The 23,204-nt window shown below is 45.1% G+C and overlaps 4 protein-coding genes across 6 annotated transcripts in view; 3 read left to right on the forward strand and 1 right to left on the reverse strand.

The window, feature by feature from the left end:
- Positions 1 to 73: 73 nt before the first annotated feature.
- LOC121674798 (E3 ISG15--protein ligase HERC5-like) overlaps positions 74 to 23,204 on the reverse strand; it is a 24,392-nt gene continuing 1,261 nt past the window's right edge. Inside the window, exons 2-24 of one of the 3 annotated variants that reach the window (XM_042049438.1) lie at positions 20,006 to 20,395; positions 18,962 to 19,091; positions 18,201 to 18,277; positions 17,428 to 17,649; positions 16,568 to 16,659; positions 15,879 to 16,009; positions 14,788 to 14,936; positions 14,448 to 14,527; positions 14,047 to 14,135; positions 12,814 to 12,873; positions 12,157 to 12,259; positions 11,829 to 12,006; positions 11,346 to 11,515; positions 10,086 to 10,181; positions 8,820 to 8,921; positions 8,628 to 8,747; positions 5,236 to 5,376; positions 4,978 to 5,150; positions 3,848 to 3,902; positions 3,587 to 3,666; positions 2,394 to 2,577; positions 1,918 to 2,017; positions 74 to 1,249 (exon numbers count right to left, since the gene is read on the reverse strand). In XM_042049438.1, the coding sequence (XP_041905372.1) occupies positions 1,035 to 1,249; positions 1,918 to 2,017; positions 2,394 to 2,577; positions 3,587 to 3,666; positions 3,848 to 3,902; positions 4,978 to 5,150; positions 5,236 to 5,376; positions 8,628 to 8,747; positions 8,820 to 8,921; positions 10,086 to 10,181; positions 11,346 to 11,515; positions 11,829 to 12,006; positions 12,157 to 12,259; positions 12,814 to 12,873; positions 14,047 to 14,135; positions 14,448 to 14,527; positions 14,788 to 14,936; positions 15,879 to 16,009; positions 16,568 to 16,659; positions 17,428 to 17,649; positions 18,201 to 18,277; positions 18,962 to 19,091; positions 20,006 to 20,129 (2,871 nt within the window). In that variant the 5' untranslated portion in view covers positions 20,130 to 20,395 and the 3' untranslated portion in view covers positions 74 to 1,034. The remainder of the gene's footprint in view (positions 1,250 to 1,917; positions 2,018 to 2,393; positions 2,578 to 3,586; positions 3,667 to 3,847; positions 3,903 to 4,977; positions 5,151 to 5,235; positions 5,377 to 8,627; positions 8,748 to 8,819; positions 8,922 to 10,085; positions 10,182 to 11,345; positions 11,516 to 11,828; positions 12,007 to 12,156; positions 12,260 to 12,813; positions 12,874 to 14,046; positions 14,136 to 14,447; positions 14,528 to 14,787; positions 14,937 to 15,878; positions 16,010 to 16,567; positions 16,660 to 17,427; positions 17,650 to 18,200; positions 18,278 to 18,961; positions 19,092 to 20,005; positions 20,396 to 23,204) is intronic. The other 2 variants (XM_042049439.1, XM_042049440.1) reach the window with 2 other exon arrangements.
- Positions 5,921 to 7,113, forward strand: PYURF (PIGY upstream open reading frame). The gene is made up of 2 exons (XM_042049445.1): positions 5,921 to 6,260; positions 6,370 to 7,113. The coding sequence occupies exons 1-2, from the start codon at positions 5,971 to 5,973 to the stop codon at positions 6,509 to 6,511; spliced, it is 432 nt and encodes a 143-aa protein (XP_041905379.1). The 5' UTR covers positions 5,921 to 5,970; the 3' UTR covers positions 6,512 to 7,113.
- Positions 6,433 to 7,113, forward strand: PIGY (phosphatidylinositol glycan anchor biosynthesis class Y). Its single transcript, XM_042049446.1, has one exon. The coding sequence runs from the start codon at positions 6,544 to 6,546 to the stop codon at positions 6,772 to 6,774; it is 231 nt and encodes a 76-aa protein (XP_041905380.1). The 5' UTR covers positions 6,433 to 6,543; the 3' UTR covers positions 6,775 to 7,113.
- The window catches only part of IGFBP7 (insulin like growth factor binding protein 7), a 15,907-nt gene continuing 15,746 nt past the window's right edge, over positions 23,044 to 23,204 (forward strand). Inside the window, exon 1 of the mRNA XM_042050041.1 lies at positions 23,044 to 23,196. Within this exon, the coding sequence (XP_041905975.1) occupies positions 23,059 to 23,196 (138 nt within the window). The 5' untranslated portion in view covers positions 23,044 to 23,058. The remainder of the gene's footprint in view (positions 23,197 to 23,204) is intronic.

The following is a 23,204-nucleotide window of genomic DNA, read 5'->3' on the forward strand; positions in this document are numbered from 1 at the left end:
GACAGAGAACACAGACACACTGCTTGCTAGGCTTATCTACATAGGCAGATGCACAAGAAAGGAAGAACACAGCTACAGGGGTGAAAATTTAATCCATCATCAGTTAATTTAACACAGTGGAAGTCTTCTTTACATATGGATGTCCCCTGACACATTTAATACACCAAAGAGAAGACTGCTGAAAAATAATGATTTGTTTCTCTCCCCGTCCACGTAGCAAAATACACAGAAAACACATATCCTGCCTGACAGTGTTAATATCCTGCCAGTGCTCTGCACTGTTTTGACAATGAGATTCCACAAGCCCTGCAAGCCTCATGTCCACAGGGCTCTTTAGACAGGTCTGTTCTGCAAGCCTAAGATTTTATGATTTAATTGCGAAACATCTCCTTAGAAGATATAAAGAAACATAACAAATACAACAGTTATCACACTAAATAACAAAAAATTATTTTATCATAGTGCATTAGTATAGCTTTTTCAAAAGTCTAGGAATGATCAAATTTTCCTAAGAATTTGTCACAGATAAGTCATAGGCCATATCCAGGTGAGCCCAGACTGCTCCTTCAATTCACAGTCTCATTAGAGTTAGTTGCTCCCCAAGAGAACCCTTAAGTAACACCAGCTTTGCCTTGCAAGGGTGACTGCTTAGCACATCTTGGCTGTGTGCTTGCTAATGTATGAATGTACAAATCACAGAATCACTGCTGCTGGGATCTCACTCTATTAACACAACCAGAACAGTGCAGACCCTGCTTGCACAAATATGCTTGGTTATCAGCTTCCTTCTCTGAAGTGTGCCAAACAGGATGCTTCTTTCCTAAATTTACAGTCTAACTATGAGGTATCTGGTCTAAGCTCAATTTTATAAGCCATGTAAAATCTCAGCAAATACACACACTCGGGTGCTTATAAAGTGCAGTAAAAATATGGCAGAGTAGAAACCAGTAAACTGGAATAATTAAGAGAAAATATGACAAGTGAAACAAAGACTTGTTTTCTTATTTTTGCTTTAAAGTGCTTCTATCCAAGAATTAGGCAAGGCCAAAACCTTCATTATGCTCTATGGCATAAAGCAACTTCTCTTTGAGTACTTTTTTACTGCTGTATCTGGGGAGGAACAAAATGAAGTAGCAGGTCCTGGCACAGGGACAGACCTCATCTGGATTTTCCACTTGAGGATCTTCAATACAAAATCTAAAATCGTCCAGTACATAGCCAGTGATTCGATCAGATCCTGACAAAAAAACTGAAGGAATGAAAAAAAGAAAAACAAGAACAAGTTTGCAAATTAAAAACGGAAACAAAATAATGTTAACTGAAAAACATGAAAATAATTAATGTTAATGAAAACCATGAAGGGAAATTAGTGTAAACATACAGTTATTTTCCTAAGCTAAGTATTTTGCTGTGTTGAATTTGCATCTGAATACAGTTTAAAGTCTCTTACCTATTCATAGTAATTACAAGCCCTCGTCTACTTTATATTGTGGACTTTGTGGATGAGAAAGGCCAGGCTAGGTCTGACCTTCTACCTTTAAAAAGGATGACCTAGCTTCTGCAACCCTTTGACAAAGGTAAACTGCTTACATCAACACAGTGTGCTCACGCAAGCTGAGGCCTCTGACCAACAAGATAACCACAAAAGTAAGGGATAAAGTTACTGCAGGCTTCAAGGTGGTCCGATGCACTCAGGCAAACCTCAAGGGATGTGAGGAGGGTCAACTGTCCCTGTGCAACTCTTTGTGTTATTTCTTTGTGGTTTTCACTAGAAAATGTGGCAGCAGCAGGGGTGAACATGGGGAAAAGCTACAGTTTGGAACAATACTATAATAGTTTTTATGTGCAACCATCTAGAATGTGTGTTGGGGGGGAAAGAAAAGGGCTATGAAAAGTTTAAAATGCCCAATATATTACCAAGAAACATTTTCTTTTTTTCTTCTGGTAGCTTGTGAAACACAGTCCAAAAATTCCTGATGGTTTGATCTGACTTCTTATACTGTCTGTATACCACATTCTGTCAAAAAGACAAAAATAAAACAGGCCAGTTAATCCTCAATATTTCCATTTATATTTAAAGCAACATTTTATCTGATAAATTTTATAATCCTGTTCATAGATATTCAAATCCCCTTAACCTCTGGAATCTGCTTGTTCATTTGTTTTTCAAAGATTCATATGACAATCCCTGAGTTATGGCTTGATACTTATTCTCCTTTATTCTTGTAGCTGATGTAGATTAGAAACAGAACATCAACACAAATCAAAAAAAGAGAAAGCCCTTCGAGCTTCTGCCCATCTGTTCATGACCTGTGCACTCAATGAAAGATCAGGTCAGAAGCAGTTTATGCTTAGCAGATAGAGCAGAAGGACACTGTGCTTGTATACAATACCTTTTCCAGCAGATGCCAGTCAAATGTTGTGTGTCCCTGGAGAAGAACCTGCAGCTCTTCAGGGAAAAACATCTTCCAATTTCTAGCTGGGCAGCCTCTTAAGAACCCTTGCATAAAGTCCTCAAATGGCTTCTGTACCGATTTATTGAATATATAATTCACATACAAATCAACATATTCTTTCCTGCAACAGATACAAAACAAGCATTGGTGCTTTTCTAAAAGGAGGATTATAGAGAACTTTATGCCTTATTCCTTTATTCCATATGACCTGCTGTGCTGTACAGACACATTCTTCACTGAGACCAATCGCCACTGGCAATTAGTTATTCACTGAATAAGCTGGGAACATCTTCACAAATAAAAGAGAATGCTAGCCAGAATAGATTCATTTTGGTAACACTCCTTGTATTTCATGTGAACACTCCAATGAAATCCTATCAGACACTTGATTATTATAAAAGATGGAACCTAGCAGACCTAACACTCAATGAATACCCAAGAATTTCCCTGAAATCGAAATAAATATTTGCACAGCTGCTAATCAATAGTTTCACTCTTCTCTCTACTTCATATGGGGATTTGTGTAGTGACATTGTACTTGTACAATCAACTCAATGTAAATGCTGTACTTCAAGCTTAAATAGCCCTTTCATGGATCCCTATGGGTCCTCAGGTCATCTGCATAATTCAGGACACAGAATTCCTCTCTGTCCTCTGTGTTACATTAATATTGACACAAAGCCTTATTGATAGATTGCTCCTTCTCCTTTATGTACAAGATACATGCCATATATGTAACTAAGCAGGAAACATTTTGCTCTATAAAAACCCTTACAGAGGTGTACCTATAGCTGGGTTTCCCAGACAAATCACCTGTATTTCCCTGAAAATACTGTTCACTGTTATTTTTAAAATTTGTTAGGAATTTTCCTGTTAATGCCAGGTATCTGCATATGCTGATACCAGGTTGTCCAAGGATCCCCTTCTAATCCACTGCTTGCCCAAACTGCCAATGTCTGGCACGTGTGCAGCGAGTACAGCAGGAACGGAAAGTGTGCAACCTATTGGACCAAGACCAATGGCACAATACAGAGGTCAATATTTTCTAACAGTATATGGGGATGGGTACAGACATGTTTCATACACTTGTAACAAGACAACAGGATAAGAAATATAAAAATAAAACTGACCTGTTATCCTCAGTGACAGGAATGTTGGCACCATTTTTCTTAAGTTCAACAACCTCCGTGGAATCTTCTCCTTCCATTCCCTATGCAAATAAATTAAAACATTGGCTGCTATGTCTATATATGACAGATATATATGTGCTACTTCTCTCATTCTTCCTGGAGGGTCTGACATAGCACTCCCACTAGTTTGAGTTTACAGACAAGTTGTGTCATTTGCACTGGGACACTGTCTTGCCCAAATACCTATGTGGGATGTCTTACCGTGAAGTCCAAGTCCAAGCTATCACATTCATCATTCAAAATGCTCCGAAGATTCCTGTCAAAAACCAAAAGGGATTAAAGAGAGAAGAAACATGACCATTCAATGCACTTTCAAATTCTGCTGCAAACTATCCTTTGAAAAGCAGTGTTTAAATGCATATATATACACAACACCTACACTCACACAGAACTGTCATATATGGCCCTGAAATTTTGCCATGCTGCTGCCATGAGCTGAGCACAAACGCCTCCAGTAAAAAAGGATTCCAGGCAAGTCCATCCCCATGCCCTGTGTGGACAACTTTACACAAAATTCAGTGACAAGTGGGATTGGGACCACAACCTTGCTTCCAGACACTACCTAGTAAGGAATTAAGTGTGGACCAGAAGGGAGAATTAAGTGTGGACCAGAATTCTGGGACAATTGTTTTGGGGTGCAGCACCTCTCCAAGTACTGCAGACAACCTTGTGTTCCAATTCACTGAGGAACCTCAGTAAATTTAGCACCTCAGGAATTTACCACCTCAACACAGTCACTAGCTCATGGGATGGGGTTCTCATCTTCTTGGTTGTTTATAGCACTTGCATGGAAAGCTGGGCTTCAGAGGCCTTGAAGCATTATGCTGGTGGCAGCAGCACCTCTCCCTGCTATGTCTGCCTGACATCTTCTCTCCCAGTGCATGGAAACTCTGCACAAGAGTTCTCAGAACTGGCACAACTGCAGCATTTTGTAATACTGTACTTGTGCAAGACAATATTGTGGAAAGTGATAATTAGTAAATCAGAGAAAAAACCCCAACATTAATAATTGGGTCCTTAGTTCTTTCAAGTCCCAACTACAGCCCAAAGTGTTTTGAACTATATATTCACAGTGTGGACTTAAGCTTTTGTGGAGCAGAGATCTGACACCTTCTAAGCCATGAGGCTTGGCTTTTTATTTTGGCAATACCAGCCTCTGAGAACAACATCCATGCTCTGGACAAGGACCTCCTTGGAAATCTGTGGCTTCTAGCAGCTTCACAATGGCAAATGTAGATGCCACAGGTGCCCCGAATTCAGCCTCTGGGATCTCCCTGTGCATGGTCAAGGCAAGGGACCCAGCTGAAGCTCGGGCCATGCCTGGCTCATACCGGCCCACAGTTGGCAGCAGCTCCTCAAGGTCCTCCAGAGTGGGGGCCAGGTCCAGTAGCTTTTTGTAGAGAGCCCTGGGGAAGGGGAAGGGCACCATGCGCTGGTTAAACAGGGCCATTCCACAGAGTGTCCCAATCAAGTGGAAGGTGTCCTCATCCTCACAGCTGGAGGCCTGGTTAAGAACAAGCACACCAGAAAGCCATGACTGCCTTTTCCCATGGGTGGGTCCCCCATCCACCCCCACAGGGCTGCCTTACCTGTTTGGGGAACCACACAAGGCTGGAGGCAAAGTGGCAGAAGGTGCCAGTGCCAGGCTGGCAGAGGGTCCTGGCTGCGATGCTGAAGAGCTCCTGGGACACCCCACCATCGTCCATCCCCTTCTCGCCCACGAAATTCACCTGCAAGGTCCGAGACACCCATAGATAGAGACACCAATGTTTCCCACAAAATCAGATTCCTTACCTGGTGTGCAACAAGCCAATAATTACATACCTGGGAGAGAGACACTGATTATTTATTTCAGAGTTGTGCCAACCTGGGTACTCGGTATTCCACAAATCAAGCACATCCCACCAGACTTTTTGAGCCATTATTTATACACAGAAATTCAGAGTTAGCAACTTTCCAAGTCTGCTATGCTTGGTTAGTAATTTCCAAACAAGTTACATAACCCCAGCTAACTAACTTCCTCACACCCTCAGGGGAAAGGTCTTCACCTGGGCAGGGGTCTTTTTGCCCTGTGGGCATGATTTTTAGTTTTATAATGAACACAGTTCAGCTACAGGACCTTGAGTATTTTGCCAAGTTAACAATGTATATACAGACATACATCAACACCTTGATTTACTGCATCCTTAAGGCTTTTTAGTTCCCGGATGTCCTAGGCTAGGGAATGCTGCCTGCTGCCTGTTCCACTGACTAGGTCTCCTTTCTTCCTGATTAGTCTTGCAAGTGTACAAAGATCTTAACACCGAAACCCATTCTGATTTAAGATGATCCCGACCCATTCTACATCCTGCACCACGCACAAGCCCCCCCGAGGCACTGGCGGCGCGGGGCGGGCTGTGGGCGGGCTGTGGGCGGTGGAAGCGGCGGCCATGCTGCGCGGCGCGGCCGTGCTGCTGCTGCGGCGGGCGGCGCCGAGTGGCCCCGCGCACGGCCGGCACTGCCACGGGCAGCGGGAGCAGGGCTCGGGCTCGGGCTCGGGCTCAGCGCGGCCGCAGCCACCGGAGCCATCGCTGCTGCGCTTCCTGGTGTGCCCTCTCTCCAAGCGACCGCTGAGGTGAGGACGGGGCGGGGGAGCTGCGCCCGAGCCCTGGGCAAACCCAGGTTAGTCACTGCTCCTCATGTTTTGCTTGGATGTTTCTCCCCCCTCCGACTTGGCTGGCTAGGTACGAAGAAGCTACGAACGAGCTCATTAACGAGGAGCTGGGCATCGCGTACCCCATCATCGACGGCATCCCGAACATGGTTCCGGAGGCTGCCAGGATGACGCACAAGAAGCCCCCGGCCGAGGGCTCGGAGCAGCCCTGAGGAGCCGCCGGGCGCGGCGGGAGCGGGGCCCGATGGCCGGAGCAGGGCTGCTGCCCTCCCTGCCCACGCTGACCGTGCTCGTTCCCCTCCTGTCCCTGGCAGGCCTCTTCTACTCGGCCAGCGTAGACGAAGCCTTCCCCCAGGGCTGCACCAGCACAAACAGCCTGTGTTTCTACAGCCTCCTCCTTCCTGTTACAATACCAGTTTATGTGTTCTTTCACCTGTGGACCTGGATGGGGATTAAGCTTTTTAGGCACAACTAGTGTGATGTCTTTGCTAACCCCTGGGCTTCTCTAAATCAACGTAATTTGTTTAATCTCATCAAGTATTGCACTTCATTTGAGAGAGTTTCCTTCTGGCACTAGTGACTGGCATAATTTTCCCCGTAGTATCTGGAACTGTATGAAGCAGCAGCCCATTGTTAACTACTGCTAATGCAGATGAAGAATAGGTGTAATAAGAAACACTAATTCCCTCTGTTTTATCCCTTCAAGAGTGTTGTGCATTTGTAGTGGCACTAATTAAAACCTTCATTTTCATGAGGAAGAACTGTACTCTGACTGAATAAACTAAATTAAAATTAAAACATGCAATGATATGAATCTCTCTTGGAGAGCTCTGGGGTTTTTTAACCAGATTTGTGTACTGAAATATGTTTGTCTCACTGTCAGAACAGCAAAAATTAAAATAAATCAGGTTGGTGTTTAATAACAAAACTTGAGATGAGTTAAATTAAGACATTTCTTTCTTGGGTTATACCCATGTCTGTATGTGCAGTACCTGCAGCTCTTTTCTTTCTAGGGCCACAATGAGAGTGCCCCATGCCAAGTTCTCAGAATTGTCTGAAAAACTTCCTAACAGGACACAGCTGTGAAGGGGATAGGTCAATGCTACAATGCAGGTTTCTTTTTTATGTTTTGCTTTTGGGTAGTTGGTATCTGCAACACAAAACATGTCCTCTACCTGCTGAAAAATGCAGAAATGCAGCACCAAGTTGTAAATGCTGCAGACCATACATAGTTTCCCTGGGTGGGATACTAACAGGGCAGTTATATTTCTCAGGCTGCTGCTTGGTAAATAATGCTGTGATGCACAGTGTGAAAGGCAGTGCTCACAAGAGGTGCGCCCAAAGGCTGACTTGAGCTAAGGGCAGCTGTTTGTCAGAGCTTGTACAATTGGTGGAGACTCAAAATCTAGAGGACAGTACAGAGCGTACCCTCACTGCCTCCATAAATAAATGCCTCTCTCAGCTGGCATAGTGAGGAAGCAGGAGGGAAAGGTAGCTTTGGGAGCCATTGTGAATATCCAAAGTATATGGGAAAGAAATGCTTTGACAGCTCTGGTTGGCAAGAGAGCTCACTTGGAGAGCACCAGAACTGGGTCATAGGGCACCAAGGTCCATAGTTCCTGTGGCACAGGCATGGTGCCAGACTTTGTGTTAGTGACAGGTGGGGCCCGTGGTCCCTTAGCTGAACTCTGCTCTGGGCAGGTGTCCTATTCCCACATCAGCCAGCTAATGGCTTTTGCAGGGCAGGGTCAGCATCACGATTCCTGCAGGAAATGCAACTGCCACAACCTTTGGATCAGTGTGGAAGCCACAGAATAAAGGCACATGGAGACAGCAGCACTGTAATCAGATTCCCATCTCTCTGGCCAGCACTATCCTTCCTTTCCCTTCAGACAGCATCTCCATGAAAGAAATGTCATTTTGTGGCTGTGTTGCTTGCTGACCCCTCAGGCTGGTTCCCCAGACACTGGGGTTTTCATGTACAGCAAACTAGTATAGAGTCTCAAAAGTCAGACTAGCAGCAGCAGTACTGGACTTAGACAACTGAGCAATTCTATTCCATTACCCCAAAGCAACCTCACAGTAAATAGCACTGCCACTTTCATTTGACTTATGCCAACAAAGCTGCCTGGAATAAGAATGTAAAATACTGCCCTCCAGATTTACACCATCTATGGAACATGTTTTATAATAATTTGGTGAGCAGTTCTTTTGTTGTATGCTCAGAGAATACCGAAACCCTTCTACCAATATTCAGTAACACTGAAAATCAAGGAACACTGCAGCAAGATAGTTAGAGCTAACAAGTAATACAATTTGGTATCTTACCCTTAAGATCTTCCTGAAATCTTGGTTTGAGGCGGATTTTAAATTTTTCCATATGTCTTGCAGAAGGCATTGTCTTCTGACGGCAAAATTCCATGTCTCAGAGATGCATATAACAGGTATCTGAGGATTGAAGTAAGTCTGTTAGCAGTGTGTTTATCTCTTCTGATTGGTAACAAAATTTGCTGCACTTACAATAGAGACATTGGACAGAGCCCTGCATTCTGTAATATGAATGTGGATCTTGCTTTTCCTGTCAAAGATGCATGGAAACTTGCTCAGATTCCATAGGACTGTCTGAAATGACAAGGAAGAAAGGAAAAGACATGTTGATTTTCCCTTGTGGAACCAGACTTCAGGGACATGTGTGCAGATTGAACTGCCAGTCTGTACCCTGGCAAACTCCTGTGTCTCTGAAATGAGCCCTTGTGTGCATGAGCACTGCACTAACAGAGGCTCACGTTCTAAAAACAGCTTCTACTTGCTCCTGTGAGTGAGAAGCAGAGAGACACTTGCCAACAGTAGTGCATGAACAATAAAACAGAGAGAATGATTTTAACTGCATCTTCCATAATTCAGCTAAACCAAAATGTCCTGGATACCCAGGTTATGGTACATTGTTTTTAAAAACTGCTGGGTTTATTATATGTAATACCAAAAATTTATACTGGTATAAAAATAATCTAATTCAAAGTGTTACACGTCCAGTGTGATAAGGCAGCAACTTCAGGTAATGTCCTAACTGGCTTTTGATTCTATGCTGTTTCTCAAACCTCCTTTCTCACTCTGGTTACTTGGTACAAAATTGGTACCTTAGCAAACAAAAGCTTATGAAGGAATTAGGCAGTTGCCCTACAAATTCCAGCCAAGTTGCCAGAAAACTTACTTTTTTTTGCCAGAGGAAACCCCTACTATGCACATTTCCATTTCATACTGCTTCCTCTGACACTGACTGCATTTGGTAGCTAATTTTCGCTCTGTGTCATCAAGAAATGCCACAGATTATTTTTTATTACCACAGCTTTGTTTTAAGATGTAAGTAAATTGATACGCTCAGTAGGGTTTCTAAATAATAGGTTAAAGACACCTCAAAATATTTCTCTTAATTAAACTTTAATTAATTAATTTTAATTAAAAAGTAAATAAAATCCAGAGTAACGCGAAGTATAGCAACCATCCCTCGTGCTACTATTTCACAGTGAGTGCTAGTTCAAAGCAAACAGATTCTGCTTAAGATTAGCTCCAACTCTCAGAACCAGGGATCATCAAACCAGTTGTAGCTGCTGGAACACTGGGATGGTAAAGGGCTTGCATAATTTAGAGCACTGGAGGAATGGGGAAAATGAAATGTCTTCGAGATGTATTGGGTTAGTCTCTAGAGTTGACTTCCATATATATATTGTCAACTATTTAAATAAAAGAAAAAAAGTGTTTCACACTGCTGGTAAGATTTATACTTACTGTTACATTTAAGCATGAACATAAGTTGATAATCTCTATCACTTCAGGTACATAGAAGTTGCTTTCATGCACTCTGAAACCAGTTCTGGAGTTCACCTGCATTGAAACACGCAATATATCAGCAGCAGAACTAGTGTGCTGTCTGTGTGGCAGGACAGGACTGACAGGGCTTTCTGCAGAAAGGGCTCTGAGACCCTGTGCAGAAGGTAAGGGATAAAAGTGCTACAAGTATCACAGTGCTCCACAGTGAGAAGTCTCAGAAACCCATGTATAAACTAGCAGGAAAGCAAATTTCATTTCCAATTAAGGTCCCTTAACAGGACTCCATCAGGAAAAGTATGTTTCCCTTGGAGTGTCTTTCATGTTGCAGAACACTCTGTGGTTCCCTATTCGTGTTCCTACTTGTTGTCTGGAAAAGATACTTGCAGGGGGACAGTGAACATGTAAAGCTCCAGGTCATGTAATCAGTTGCAGAGGAGTAGGCCTGCTGCATTTTTGAGTTTATTTACCTGCATAAATACAGATTCAAGAGTCTAAACTTTGAGGCCCAATTCTGCATTCTCAGCCAAAAGGATATTCAACTCTGAACAAAATTTAACAAGTCTCTGTAGGGTATGCCCAGCCACTGCCCTGGAGGGATGTCTGCTGAGATAAGGAGATACAAGTCTCTCTGATTTATGCTGTGCACTTGAGCTCTTGACTTTCCTAAACTCTGAACATCTCTGCAGGAAAAAGTATGGTTGTCCAGAAAAACACAATTATTGCTCCCTTTGTTCTTCTTGTTTGTGTGCAGCTAAAGAGGTTCTATTGCTGTTGTCCCAGAGAATTTGTCAGGTTAGCAGGTTCTTCAATCATCACAGAGCATTACTGTGGCAGCCACAATGTGCCAAGCAGGTAGGTTGTCTTTTAAATGCTCTGAGCAGTTATTGGGGTGAGGGATCTCACCAGGAGAAAGGGGAATGGGCATGTTACATAGAGGACACCACATCCATAGCTCTGTAGGCATCAATGCATGCACTCCTGAAACCACTGAAAGCATTCTTCCCCTGCCAGGGGCTATAACATGCTTTAGCTCTTCATTTCTACAGAGGGTCAGTTTGGCACAACTCGAGCAGGACTCCTTCAAAACTGTGCTGGTGTAGAGCCAAAGAGATTGCTGAAGCAGTGTCAAACCCAGAGAACTGAACAAGTGAGAAATATTAAAATACTCTAAGCTACATTGATACAGCCTGTCTAATTGGGATCCAAGCACTTTCTCACCTGGTAAAGCCTCTGCAGTATTTGCAGAGGCCCTGTTTCAGCCGGGCCTAGGTTGAAGATGTGGTCTGGCCCCCTGGCTATGAACTCCAGGACAGATTGCTTGGAAACCCTCTGATACAGAATGACCAGCTCCCTGAAAAAGGATGTTCCTAGATTTGACCATAGGCATTCTGTAAAGAAAACAGCTAGTAAGGACACAGGTAACATACAAATCACTGCAATTTGTGGATGAAGCTGCTTTTTCTCTTTTTATCAAATGAATTTAAAAAACCTTTTAAGCTAGCACTACAAAAATTATAAAAAACCTCAGACAGAACTTTTTTAATTCTTGTGTCTTGCTGCATAGTCCCCATGTTTCTATGTCTATCAAAAGCAATTATTTCAAGCTCTGGAACACATTACATCAGCAGTAATAACACTTGTTCTGCAGCAGAAAATGACCAAGCATTTACATCATTCAGTTTTATCATCATAAAACCCTACCAAGAGTTTGCAGGCCCTCAGGCTGGAGCTTCATGATGCCTTGAGCCATCTCAAGAATCAGAGAGTCTCCATCCTCCCCCTGCAGAAGGAAAGGCAAGATCAAGTAGACCCTGAAATTTTCAGGTGAGATGGGAGAGGAAGACAATGACGGCAGTAAGTTCTTAATCTCCTTTTGCACCTTCAGAGGGAAAAAAAAAAAAGAGACAAGGGTTAAAATGCAATTCTGTTTTGCCAAAGTAATTAGGTGGCATGAAATTCCTAAGTTTCATGCACAAATACAAAGCTCCTCAGTATCTGTTTAGTGAGCATCCTTATATCAAATCCTTACCTTCTGGTAGACTGTTTGGTTTTTACTGATCTTCTCATAAAAACGTTTCACTTCTGACATGTCTATGCCTGAGACTTCTTTGGAAGTTTTGAAATGTTTGTCTCTATCACAACACAAAAAAAAAGAACACTAAATAATGTTTTTTCTACTGACTGAATAATGAAGCATTGTAGTATTAGAAAATACTTGGGAAGTTCAGCCCCAGGTTCAGTGGGTATAATTTCACGTGTTCTTACAAGATAGACAACACAGGCCACTGTTTTGTGACCTGATTAATATCCTGTCCTTTCTGTCTTGTGTGGCTGTGAACTACTAATGGTAGGCTCCTGTATTTCACCCTAAGATGACTTCCACTTCAGTGCCAGGAGAAGCTATTATGGATCCTTTGAGAGCTGTAATATTGCCTAAAGAGATTATCATCATCTGCCAAATATCACTAAAGGATAATCTTCTAAAATGTGAACTTCTCTAGCACATTTCAGTAGGACCAGGGCTATAAAAATCTTAGTACTAGCTTGAGCTTTCTGAAATAAAGACTGGCTTCTTGCAAATTCAGATAAAATGAATCTTTTCTACATATGTGGCCTAAAATAACACTTTCTGGTCAGTTTACATGCAGCCAATATATTCTGTTATGTTTAAGTCAGTGCATGCTACCTTTTGTCCAGGAAGCTTCCATTGATACAAGCCTCAGATGAAAAGATCAGTCTGATATTCCTGATAGTAAAAAAAACAAAAAGTCAATCCTTTCAACTTCAGGTTTTTAACTCTGAAAGAACAAAAAACGTGTATGAGTGTGTCTGCACCTGACAGCACACAAAACTTTTCTTAGCACCACTTCATTGTCAGTGTTGCAGAAGACATTGTACTTGAGGAGTTCCTGATCTTTGGCAAGCCACCTCTGCTCTCCTGGGCCTTGTAAGGGAACCTGCTCAAGTGCCCCATGGCAGCCAGTGTTCCATTCTGGTGGTGTTATCATGGAGATCTCTTCTCCTGACAGGTCAGAACATTAGCTGCTTTTGTTTGTTATGCAAAATAAAAGGCAGCATGGGAGGGAAGAGGATCCCCTCCACGGACAGGGTCTTTGTAACGTGGAGGGAAAATCCATCAGGCTGTCAATGTACTGCTGCACAAAAGCTGGGTTCCCAGACACTGAAGGGACATTAGACTTACTCACTCCCTGTATTCCTGGTTCTGTTCTTATTGAAGCAGCTATTTTATCAAGCAATTTGCTGTCAGGCCCTTCCTATTGAGATCTGGAAAGAACCCTCTCTCTCACCCTTTCAACAATCACTTTTCACATAATCCAAACTGTGCTAAAAGTGGTCAGGGAAACATACTGTACCAAATTAGCCAAACTTTTGAAATGCTCAAAATCAGCAGCTGGGGTCAGAGTTTCCCAAAGAAAATAACCTCCCGTATAAAACATGAGAAAGACTCTAAGTGTAAGGTATCCCACAGTGGTATAAACATACTGCTTTTGAAAATGGGTAATTAAAGAAGGGACCACTAATTTTTAAATGCTGGCTCAGCATTCCGGTTTGGGTACTCTGGATCAGGCTTTTTGCACAAGGCCTTGTTCTTCAGGCAGGGTCTTTCACTGGTTTAACTTGTCAGCTCCTCATCAACTTTACAGCCATTCTGGGCAAGAAGAGGACAGGCTTCTGAAGCCATGCAGTACATCTGCTTTGCTCCTGTTGCTTATCAACATCTCTTTTTTCTATGCAAAAACTAGGTGAGAAGTTCTGGTACAAGATTGTGCCTTGGCTAAATTCTTGAACAACAGTTCCTACTCCTCCAAAATAGCCTCCAAAGAAGAATAATTTTTAGAGAAAATCATGTATCAGGAAAAAAACAAAACCAAACCCAAATAGCAAGTTTCAGATTTACTTTTTTATACTCTTCCAAGGTTTAGATTTAGAAATCCAAGCATCCACTTCTTTATCCTCCAGAGTGGCAATTCCATTCAAATATGAATTCTGTGTGAAATGCATAAAAATATTGACAAAATTAAAATTGTAGCAGGTGGGATTATTTTTTTTCAATCCAATCATTATAAGAAGATTTCAGCCTAAGTATGAACAAATTAATGGTCATCCAGCATGATCCAGATGCATTAACCACAGAACATATATAATTGCAATACAAGTTAGTTTGTAGGTAAGCACAGAAAAAACTGCAATAGACAGATAGAAAATTGGAGTGCTACAAGCACAATGGAAAATCCAAATGTTTCCAGCAGTAATGTGGACAGTGGCAAAATCAGAAGCTATGATCAAATGTGCACATACCTTGTTCTCCACCCTGCAACGGGCAAAACTTTGGTTTACTCCTGCAATAATTTTAATCCCCTTTTTTGATGCACCCTTTTCTGTAAAAAAACAGAAAGATTGTCATTTGAAGACACTCATTATCTTCAGAGAGTTAAGTGCACAGAACTGGAACAGCAAAAAAACCCTTCAGATAGTAGTTATTAGGGTTAAATGGAATAATTCCTGGTAGAATTTGTTGGGGTGGCCAAGCAAGCATGAGACATAATATTTGCCTTTCAGTGTAAACACAAAGTCAAGAAAGCAAACATCTCCATGGAAGAAACAAATATAGATTGTATACATCTGCAGTGGTCATTACTCTGGCAGGATTTTCCAGTATTCACTGGTGAATTGATGGGAAGTGGTATCAACTGATTGGGCTTGCTCTCATCTTCCAGTTGTCCTTCATCACCAGACCCAAAGAAGTAGAATTTGTCCAAGGAAGGGACATAGACCAGAGTGTGTTGTCTGTTCAGGAAAAAAAAAAAAAGTCATAATAAGTGAAAACCACTGGGCAAGACAGAATAAAATTTACAGATACATTTTCAGAGTGTAGACCTGAAGCTTGTCTTTGAAAGTCCTGACAGTCCAGATAAAGAATCCCTTTAACCAACGTGTTAGAACTCTTCATTGCATAAACATTCAGCAATAAAGACACATCTGGACTCAGATTTCCTATACTATCCTCTAATGTTTGTGATTTGGTTCCACATACAAAAATAGTGGAACCTTGCTTCCTTCACACCCTTCTGGTTTTAAAAGTGCACCTTCTGAGCTGCTGAGCCTAATACCAAGCCCAGGTGAGTTGTCAGGAAACTTTTTCTGGCCCAGTTCCAGAAAGGCAAAGTGAAACTGGGTAATTATTACTGCTCTTCAATTCTTACTAAGAACCCACCAGTTTGTCAATCTGGATGGGAATTCATTGACTTTCCCGATGCAGGCTTTTGATGGTCCTTTGCCCTTTGGAACCCAGTATATCCTTTGTTTATTAAAAGAGAAAAAGACCATGGGCTTGTGGTGGTTTTTGCAGCTCTCTTCCTCTGCTCACAAGGGACTGAGGGTTCTGCTCTCACTGGGGCTCTGGCAGTAGGGTGGCTTATACTTGAAAACTTTGAAAAAATTAAAATTGTAGCGGATGGGATTCTTTTTTTTCAAGCCAATCATTACAGGAAGATTTCAACCTAAGTGTGAACAAATTGATGTTCATCCAGCATGATCCAGATGCATTAACCACAGAACAGACATAATTGCAAGTTAGTTTGTAGGTAAGCACAGAAAGATGGATACTCTGACAGTGCTGACCTATTGGGATACAGGGATTTGAACACCTTGGTGGCTCCCTTCCCTACTGTTCTTCAGTGATTCCCCTAAGGCATTGACCCTAGAAGACATGTCATTGGCACTTCCCACCTGCCACAGGCAATCTGTGAAACCCTTGCTCCCCACAGCTCAGCCACCACACGAGGCAGGAGTTCATTCCGAGTGGAGTTGTGACCCAGCTGGCCAGACCCTCCTGCTCCAAAGGTGCACACCAGCCCCTCCTTGAAATGAAGAAGCAAACAGGATCACTGCATTATTAGCGACATTCAAATGGTCACAACCAAGAGTGAGAGCCAGCAAGACACACCATGTTATATGGGACTTGATTCAAAACATCCCTGATTGAAACATGCATCAAGCTGGATCATACACTATAAAATCCAAATAATTTAGCTCCTGAGAAAAGCAGTTTAAGTCCTGAGAATAACTCCCTGTTGCTTAAGAATTTTACTTGTGTGAGTAAACCCTAGTGAATTACATGTTGTTCACATCTTCTGAAGTCCCCAATATACCGTAACAAAATATTTTCAAAAAGTACTGGGAGTTGAACTCTGCCTCAGGATTTCCTTTCACCATATCCCTGCAAAAGGTTGCATGCAGGTGACAGGAATATGAGAAAAGACCAGTTTTCCCAATAGCTTAAATAACATCCCTTGGAGATAGCCTTCAGGCTCAGGTGGAAGCAGGCATTACCATCCCAATTTCTCCATGCTGACTTAGCAGTGTATCTTTTCTCAAAAGGTGAGGTCTCAGATGCTGACTTTCCATTTCAGACTCACCTTAGAGAGAACTGCAGTATGATCTGCTCCACATGAGATAAATACAGTCTTCCAGTGCTCTAAAGCTCCAACATATGATGGGCAGTCCCTGTCTGGAAAGAAGATAATACTGCTAAATTGAAAGAGTACTGGGGGGTCTCATGTACAGAAAAATTTAGAGAACAGGAGGATTAAGTGCTTTTCTGTCTTCTCTTAACAGCAATTCATATAGTTACAGCTTGGGTTTGGGTTGTTTTCCCTCCAGTATAACATGCTCTTTCTCATAATGTTCTGTCTTTTTCATATTACTTTATTTTTTTTTTTACTTTGGTTTGAAACAAAATGCAATACTTTCACATCTGCTTGCCAAATGGTACTTTGCTACAAAATATCTGATTCTCAAAGGTGTGGACTTGTTCAGATTAGATTCTGCTGTCATCAGGTTTTGTCTGGCTAGGGCAGCTCTTCTCTAGCCTTCTAGGTTTGAAGACAAGAGGTTATTTTAATTATCCTCTCACCTTGTGTTTAGAGAGAATTAAAGAAGATACAAAAGTATAAAATTAATTTCTTTCATACAAGACTTCCTAGAGAGAGGATAGGAGTGGAAATAGAACTGTAAGACCTCAGAGGTTTTAAGTGCTCACACTATCCAATTAGCCACATAAAATGATGGCAAGTTCTCTGTAGAAATACAGCCCCTAAAACCATTGTACCTCTATGCCTTTCCTAGTCAGGAAACAAAGAACATACCCTGATGTATTTTATTCAAAAGACTTTACTGTCCACTGCTACTCCACAGGAGCTTGACAGTACTGAAGCTCAATTTGGTGAGCTCACTGAGCTCACCAGGAAAACACCCTCCTGGTGCTCTTCTTCCTTACCTTTCGTGTCTCCGAGTCCCAGCTGTCCAAAACTGTTCTTTCCCCAGGAGTACACAGCTCCAGAGAGTGACACAGTGATGCTGTGAGCTCCTCCAGCAGCAATTTGAGCAAGTGGGATGCCCTTTAGTCTTTCCACCAGCTGTGGTTTGGGAGTAAGCGTGGTTTGGCTCCGCACTCCAAGCTGTCCACGGGTGTTCTGACCCCAGGTGAAGAGCTCACCCCCTTCACACACAGAACAAAAGAAAACAGTTCAGCCTCACTGCTTCCCTTTGAGTATTTGCACTTTGAGAGTAGGAGCAAAACTCAGTGCTGTTTTCAGGGACCTAGCTCCAAGGCAAGACCATGTGTGGCCAAATTTCTGTTTGCTTCTGATCTCCTTGGGACTGTCCCTTGCTGTCCATGTGACTCAGCACAACACAAAAAAAGGCCACGTGTTTCCACCTCTAAAGTCATACTTACAAGAAGTTCCCAACCAGAAAGGTGTTGTAACTTAAGAATGAGCAGGTCTGGTGACCGCAGAGTGGGGCAGCCACATCTGCTCTCCAAAACACACCTTTGTGGAGGGGCAGTGCTCAGGAACTGGAGAGAGACAGAGAGATGCAGGTCCCTGGGTGCTGGGAGGAAGGAGCAGCACTGATAGCCAGTGCACTTTGTGTCCCCACTGCTCATTACTCTATAATGGAGTCACCAACTCATGCAAGTAGTACAAACACTGCCTTCTCAGAGCAAGCGTGACTGCTGTTTGGAGGAAAAGTGTTCTTGAAAGAGGCTACCTCTGGATAGTGCCATGGCATGCTGGTCCCCACATGCTATTTGAACAATATTTCGGTTTCCCAGTTCTTGCACCAGCCTACAAAAATAAGGAAAAAAATCAAAATAAATAGATGCTGTGCTATGAGACAAAGTAAAGGACAAAGAACCTCTGCTTACCAAGCCCTATCACTTTTAGCAGGAAATACGTGGAGAAATATAGGTCGCCTGTAAGCTGATTCACCCTTTTCTAATGCTGGCCTGCTGTAGCAGGGCTAACTGATTTGATTGTGGTTTGCTCCACAAGAAGCTGGAAAAGAACCAGGCTCAGCCTGATTCTGTTATCTGGCCCCTGGCAAGATAACAGAAAGTCACACAGCAAACTGCTGGGCCATTTGTAGATGATGGTTACCCTCACAGCTTAATCAGAAGGTGGTAAGGTTCAGATATGCTTGTGTCTTTCACCTGCAGTTTTCCCAAGCCATGTGTGGTTTGCAAGTCATCTGCATTGCTCGGGTGGGTTCTACTGATCCTTACTAAGTTTCAGAGAAACCTGTCTCATGTGCATCCCAAGCAGCTCAGATCTTGGTATCTTCCTCAAAATCCGTGCACTTCTAGCTGGGTTAAAAAAGAAGATAAAGTTTTGGGTACTAAGACTGTATGTGTTCCAGTTCCCTCTCTACAACAGGAGCATGCCTCAAACTCCTGGATGTTACCTTGAGGAAAGCAGGCTGCATTTTCTTACTATTGCCATCCATACCTTCATCCTGTGAAAGCTTCTTACCTTGTCTTGGGGCAGTCTGCTGAAGCTTTAGCCCAGTGTTCAGAAAGCTTCCCGTTAGGGGAGAGAATGAGCCTGTGTGTGGCATCATGGTTTGAGCACTGCACCTCATTCCTCTGCGACTGTGTGCACTCTGCAGGACACGCACAGACAGACACGACGGTCATGCTATGGCAGCAGGCACCTTAACCACCTCGGCCCCCTCCCCAAGATCTCTGTGTGCTACTGCTTTCACCAAGAGCTTCTGCTTCTCAGGAAAAAGTGAGACAAGTGTATGTGACTTATTTTCTCAGGCCTGTTAGGGTTTCAGTGTCCTGCCTACCCACTGGTTTGTTTCATGCTGGATGACTCTACTCTAAAAGACCTTGCTCCATCTCTTAGGCTGCTGTGCCACCAGCTCCCAAGACAACCAGTGAAACTGCAGCAGAAGCACAAGTCTGTAGCTTCTGCACATCTGTGGAGAGTGTCTGACAGAGACAAAGCACTTTCCTGAGGTATCTGGCCACCCCAGACTTGTCACAGCCTTGGGGATAGGATGCCTTCAAGTCAAGCATCTTACAGGATGCTGGAGGAGCAATGAGGGAAAATTCACACATTGCCTCTTCACAGCAGAAGGAAGTACCTCCTTGTCTACAGCTGAGGGGCTGCAGATACTCTCCCGACCTAGAGGCACCAGGTGACTCGGTTACTCGCATGTAGCTCTGCTCCACCACAAGTGTCTGAGACCCAGCATGCCCAAGAGTGAAAGGTGGTCATCAGCAAACCTAACACCTCTGGAGACTCGCTGCCCACACATCAGACATGGAACTAGGGAGGAAAATCCCTGGCTATTCCCCGGCATGGTCTTTCTCCTTCCAGTCCCCCCGCTCCGAGTGCAGTGCACTGGGACACGCTTAAGCCCCTCATGCAGAAGCTCCCCGTTCCCGAGGGACCGCACAGCAGATTACTGCAACTTCAGCGGTTCCACCTCCACGGACCCGTCCTCGCCCACGCGCGGACCCATCCTCGGGGGGTCCTCCCGGCCGCGCCGCTCCCGCCGGTCCGTACCTCCCGTGCCGCTCCCCCGGCTCCGCTGCTGCCGTCCCTTCGCCATCCCTCGCCCGCCGACAGCTCGGGAGTGCCCGGGCAGCACCGGGAACGCCTCGCCGGGGAAATGGAAACCGAAACTCATCAGGGGCCGCGGCAGCGGGAGGAGCGGGAGGGATTCCGGGTACCTGGGAGCCCGGAGCTGGGAACTCTGACTCCTGCGGTGAAAAGGCTTGAGCTACTGGGCTCCGGTGGGTTCCCGGCTCTTTTCAGCCTGCGGAGCTGCTGCTGCCCGGATGGGAGGAGAGGGCAAGGCAGAAGGCGGGTGGAGGGATGCCGGGGTCTTCCATGTGGAGAATGCGCCCTTTGACTTTATTATTCACTTCGGAGAGTGACCCGCCCGTGCCCATCCTGTGGAGAGTCGAGAGACCGACTCTGCTGCTCAGCTGTATCCCAGCTAAGCCCACGGAAACCCTGAGGGGCTGCTTGGCTGGGGGAAGTCAAACTGCAAGTGCAACGCTCGGTTTGGAAATACATCAACATCTAAAAGACATCTGCTTCCATTCTCACATAGTCTCTGCTAAATCTCCCTCGCCTTCAAAGACGCTGCGAGCTTCCTCCCTCCCAGAAAGACCACCCTGCCTGCCCCACCTCCCACACTGTCTCACTGGAGTGATGCATGCAGGACAATCTTGGTGATGAAATAAGGGATACCCGTGTGAATGATGAAACAGATCAAAACACAAAAGATCACTTTTGTTGTATTCCTAATAGCTGCCACTGATGAATTAAATTCAATCTGTTTATGAGAATTTTGTGCTGCTGAATACTAAGCAGAGATTTGGGGGGGGCACTCTACAAAAGTCTCAAGAAGCACAACACAAATCTAGAGATTTATACTGGTGTTCACTGAAATGCAGTGGAAAATTTATTACTAAGACAGCAGGAGCATCTAATGTATTTAAATGGAGCAGCCTGTGGTGCACAAAAAGGCACCCGGGGGTCCCTGAGGTGAAGAAAAAAGGGTGTGGAGGACCCATGGAAGCAAAACAAGGTGAGCCTGGGGCATACAGTAATTGGCTTCTGCCCAGGGAGGAGCCACCCAGCCTTATCTCTCTCAGCCACTTCCCTACAAGCGCTTTGCGGATCATATCTCCTTCCACAGTGTGTAGGACAGTCTCGAAATCAAGATACCGAGCTAGAGCAGTGATGCCAAAGCATGAGCTGGGAAGGGACACTAGAGGTCCTTCTGCACCAAAGCATGAACTAAGGTCTCCTCCCTGTGAGGAAAACTGCTCCAAGCACAGGCAAGGGCACTGCCTCTCACCTGGCATGGAAAGGAAAAAATTCGAGGGGAAGAAAGGAAAGGAAATGTGTTGATGTCCTCTCTTCAGAGCTACATTCTTCCTCCTGCTAAGTGGACTGCTGACAGTGATTTCATGTCAGAAAGGTTTGCTCTGGTAAACTGCTGCAAGTTAATTAAACACCCTGGGGAATCTACAGCCCCTCTCAGCTGGCCTGAGTCACAGCTCCAGCTGCTCTCTCCATGGGATAGGACACGGTGACCTGGGGGCTACCCAGCAGGGCTCAGCTGCTGGCAACCCACACCAGACAGTGCCACATCCCTCAGTATCACAGCAAGGGACACCAACTACCTCTGTTCTTCTCCTCCCCAGAGTGCCAAAGCAGCACCCACTGCGCAGGCTCTGGCAGAACCAAGGCTGAGCATCCTCTCGGCCTGGACTGCCTTGCAGGAGAGAGCAGTTCCCACAGGCACAGGCAGGCATGAGGGCAGGGAATGAGTGCAAGGGCACAGAGAGCACTCTGTGCTGCCCTGCTGCCCTTGCCCCAGGGGTTTATCAGCACCACGTTTTTTTGGGTTTGGCACTTTCAGGGCACAGTTTTGACAGACTCCAGCAGCATTGCCCAGTGCTGCCTGAGGAATATTCCCAATTTCTGCTGGTGGCAACAGCCCCCCACTCTAGAGGACCCTTCAAGAGCCATTCCACTGCAGGAGCCACAAGCTAAGGTAAAAGAAGGCAGCAGGAAACAATGTTGTCCCAAGTATGGACAGGAGGAACCAGAAAGCTCTCCTCTTCTTCCTTGCCTCCACTATAGCAGGAACCTGATGGGTTCACCTGCACCTCTGCAGCCCCCCACAGCCAATGGCTGTGAGCTGAGCATGGGTGGCTGGCAAAAATGATAGAATCATCTAGGTTGGAAGAGACCTTTAAGATCACCAAATTCAACCATCCACCCAGCACTACTACTGTAACCCCTAAACCACTAAATCATCACCCAGCGCAAGATCCAGATGCCTTTTAAACACCTCCAAGGGACGGTGACTCCACTACCCCCCAGGGCAACCTATTCCAACGACTGACCACCCTAACAGTGGAAAAAAATTTCAAATGTCTAATCTGGATCTCCTGTGCCTCAGCTTAAAGCCTCTTCTTCTCACCCTCTCACTGCAGGCACGGCAGAAGAGACCAGCGCCCACCTCACTACAGCCTCCTTTCAGGGAGTTCTAGAGAGCAATGAGGTACCCCCTGAACCTTCTCCATCAGCCCCTCCTCATAAGATATGTTCTAGATAGACATTTCATTAGCCTTGTTGCCCTTCTCTGGACATGCTCCAGCACCTCAATGTCCTTCTTGTAGTCAGGGGCCCAGAACCGAGCACAACACTCGAGGTGCCGAGTACAGGGGGACAATCTCTGCCCTGATCCTGATGGCCAACACTTACTGACCCAGGCCAGGATGCCATTGGCCTTCTTGGCCCCCTGGGCACAGCTGTGTTCAGCCGGCTGTCAACCTGCTCCCATAGGTCCCTTTCTGCTGGAAGAAGAAGAGGGGACAGAGGCGATGCCAGAGCTGAGTGCGGGACAAGCGGGAGGGACCGCGTACGGAGGGTCCGGCCGGCGGTGCGGAGGGTCCGGCGGCCGCGGGATGGCGGCGGTGCTCCGCTGCCGTGACCGTGACCGTGGCTGTGACCGGGCCGGGGCGGCGCCGCCGGGGAGGGGTTTCCCCGCCGCGGCTTAAGCGGCTGCCGGGGGCGGGCGGCGCCGTGCCGCCATGCCGCCCTCCGCGATGCCGCTGCTGCTTCTGCCGCTTCTGCCGCTGCTGCTGGAGGCGCTGGCGGTGCCCGGCCCGGCCACAGCGGCGGCGGGGGGCTGCGGGCCCTGCGATCCGGCGCGGTGCCCGGCGCTGCCGGCGCGGGG

The sequence above is a fragment of the Corvus kubaryi genome, unplaced genomic scaffold (genome assembly GCF_017639235.1).
Source record: "Corvus kubaryi isolate FWS band 111438036 unplaced genomic scaffold, C.kubaryi_AGA036_p1.0 71, whole genome shotgun sequence".
NCBI lineage: Eukaryota > Metazoa > Chordata > Aves > Passeriformes > Corvidae > Corvus > Corvus kubaryi.

Coding starts and splice junctions, on each gene's coding strand:
- PYURF (XM_042049445.1), top strand. CDS start 5,971: ATGATCCCGACCCATTCTACATCCTGCACCACGCACAAGCCCCCCCGA. Junction 6,261..6,369: donor CTCTCCAAGCGACCGCTGAG/GTGAGGACGGGG, acceptor TTGGCTGGCTAG/GTACGAAGAAGCTACGAACG.
- PIGY (XM_042049446.1), top strand. CDS start 6,544: ATGGCCGGAGCAGGGCTGCTGCCCTCCCTGCCCACGCTGACCGTGCTC.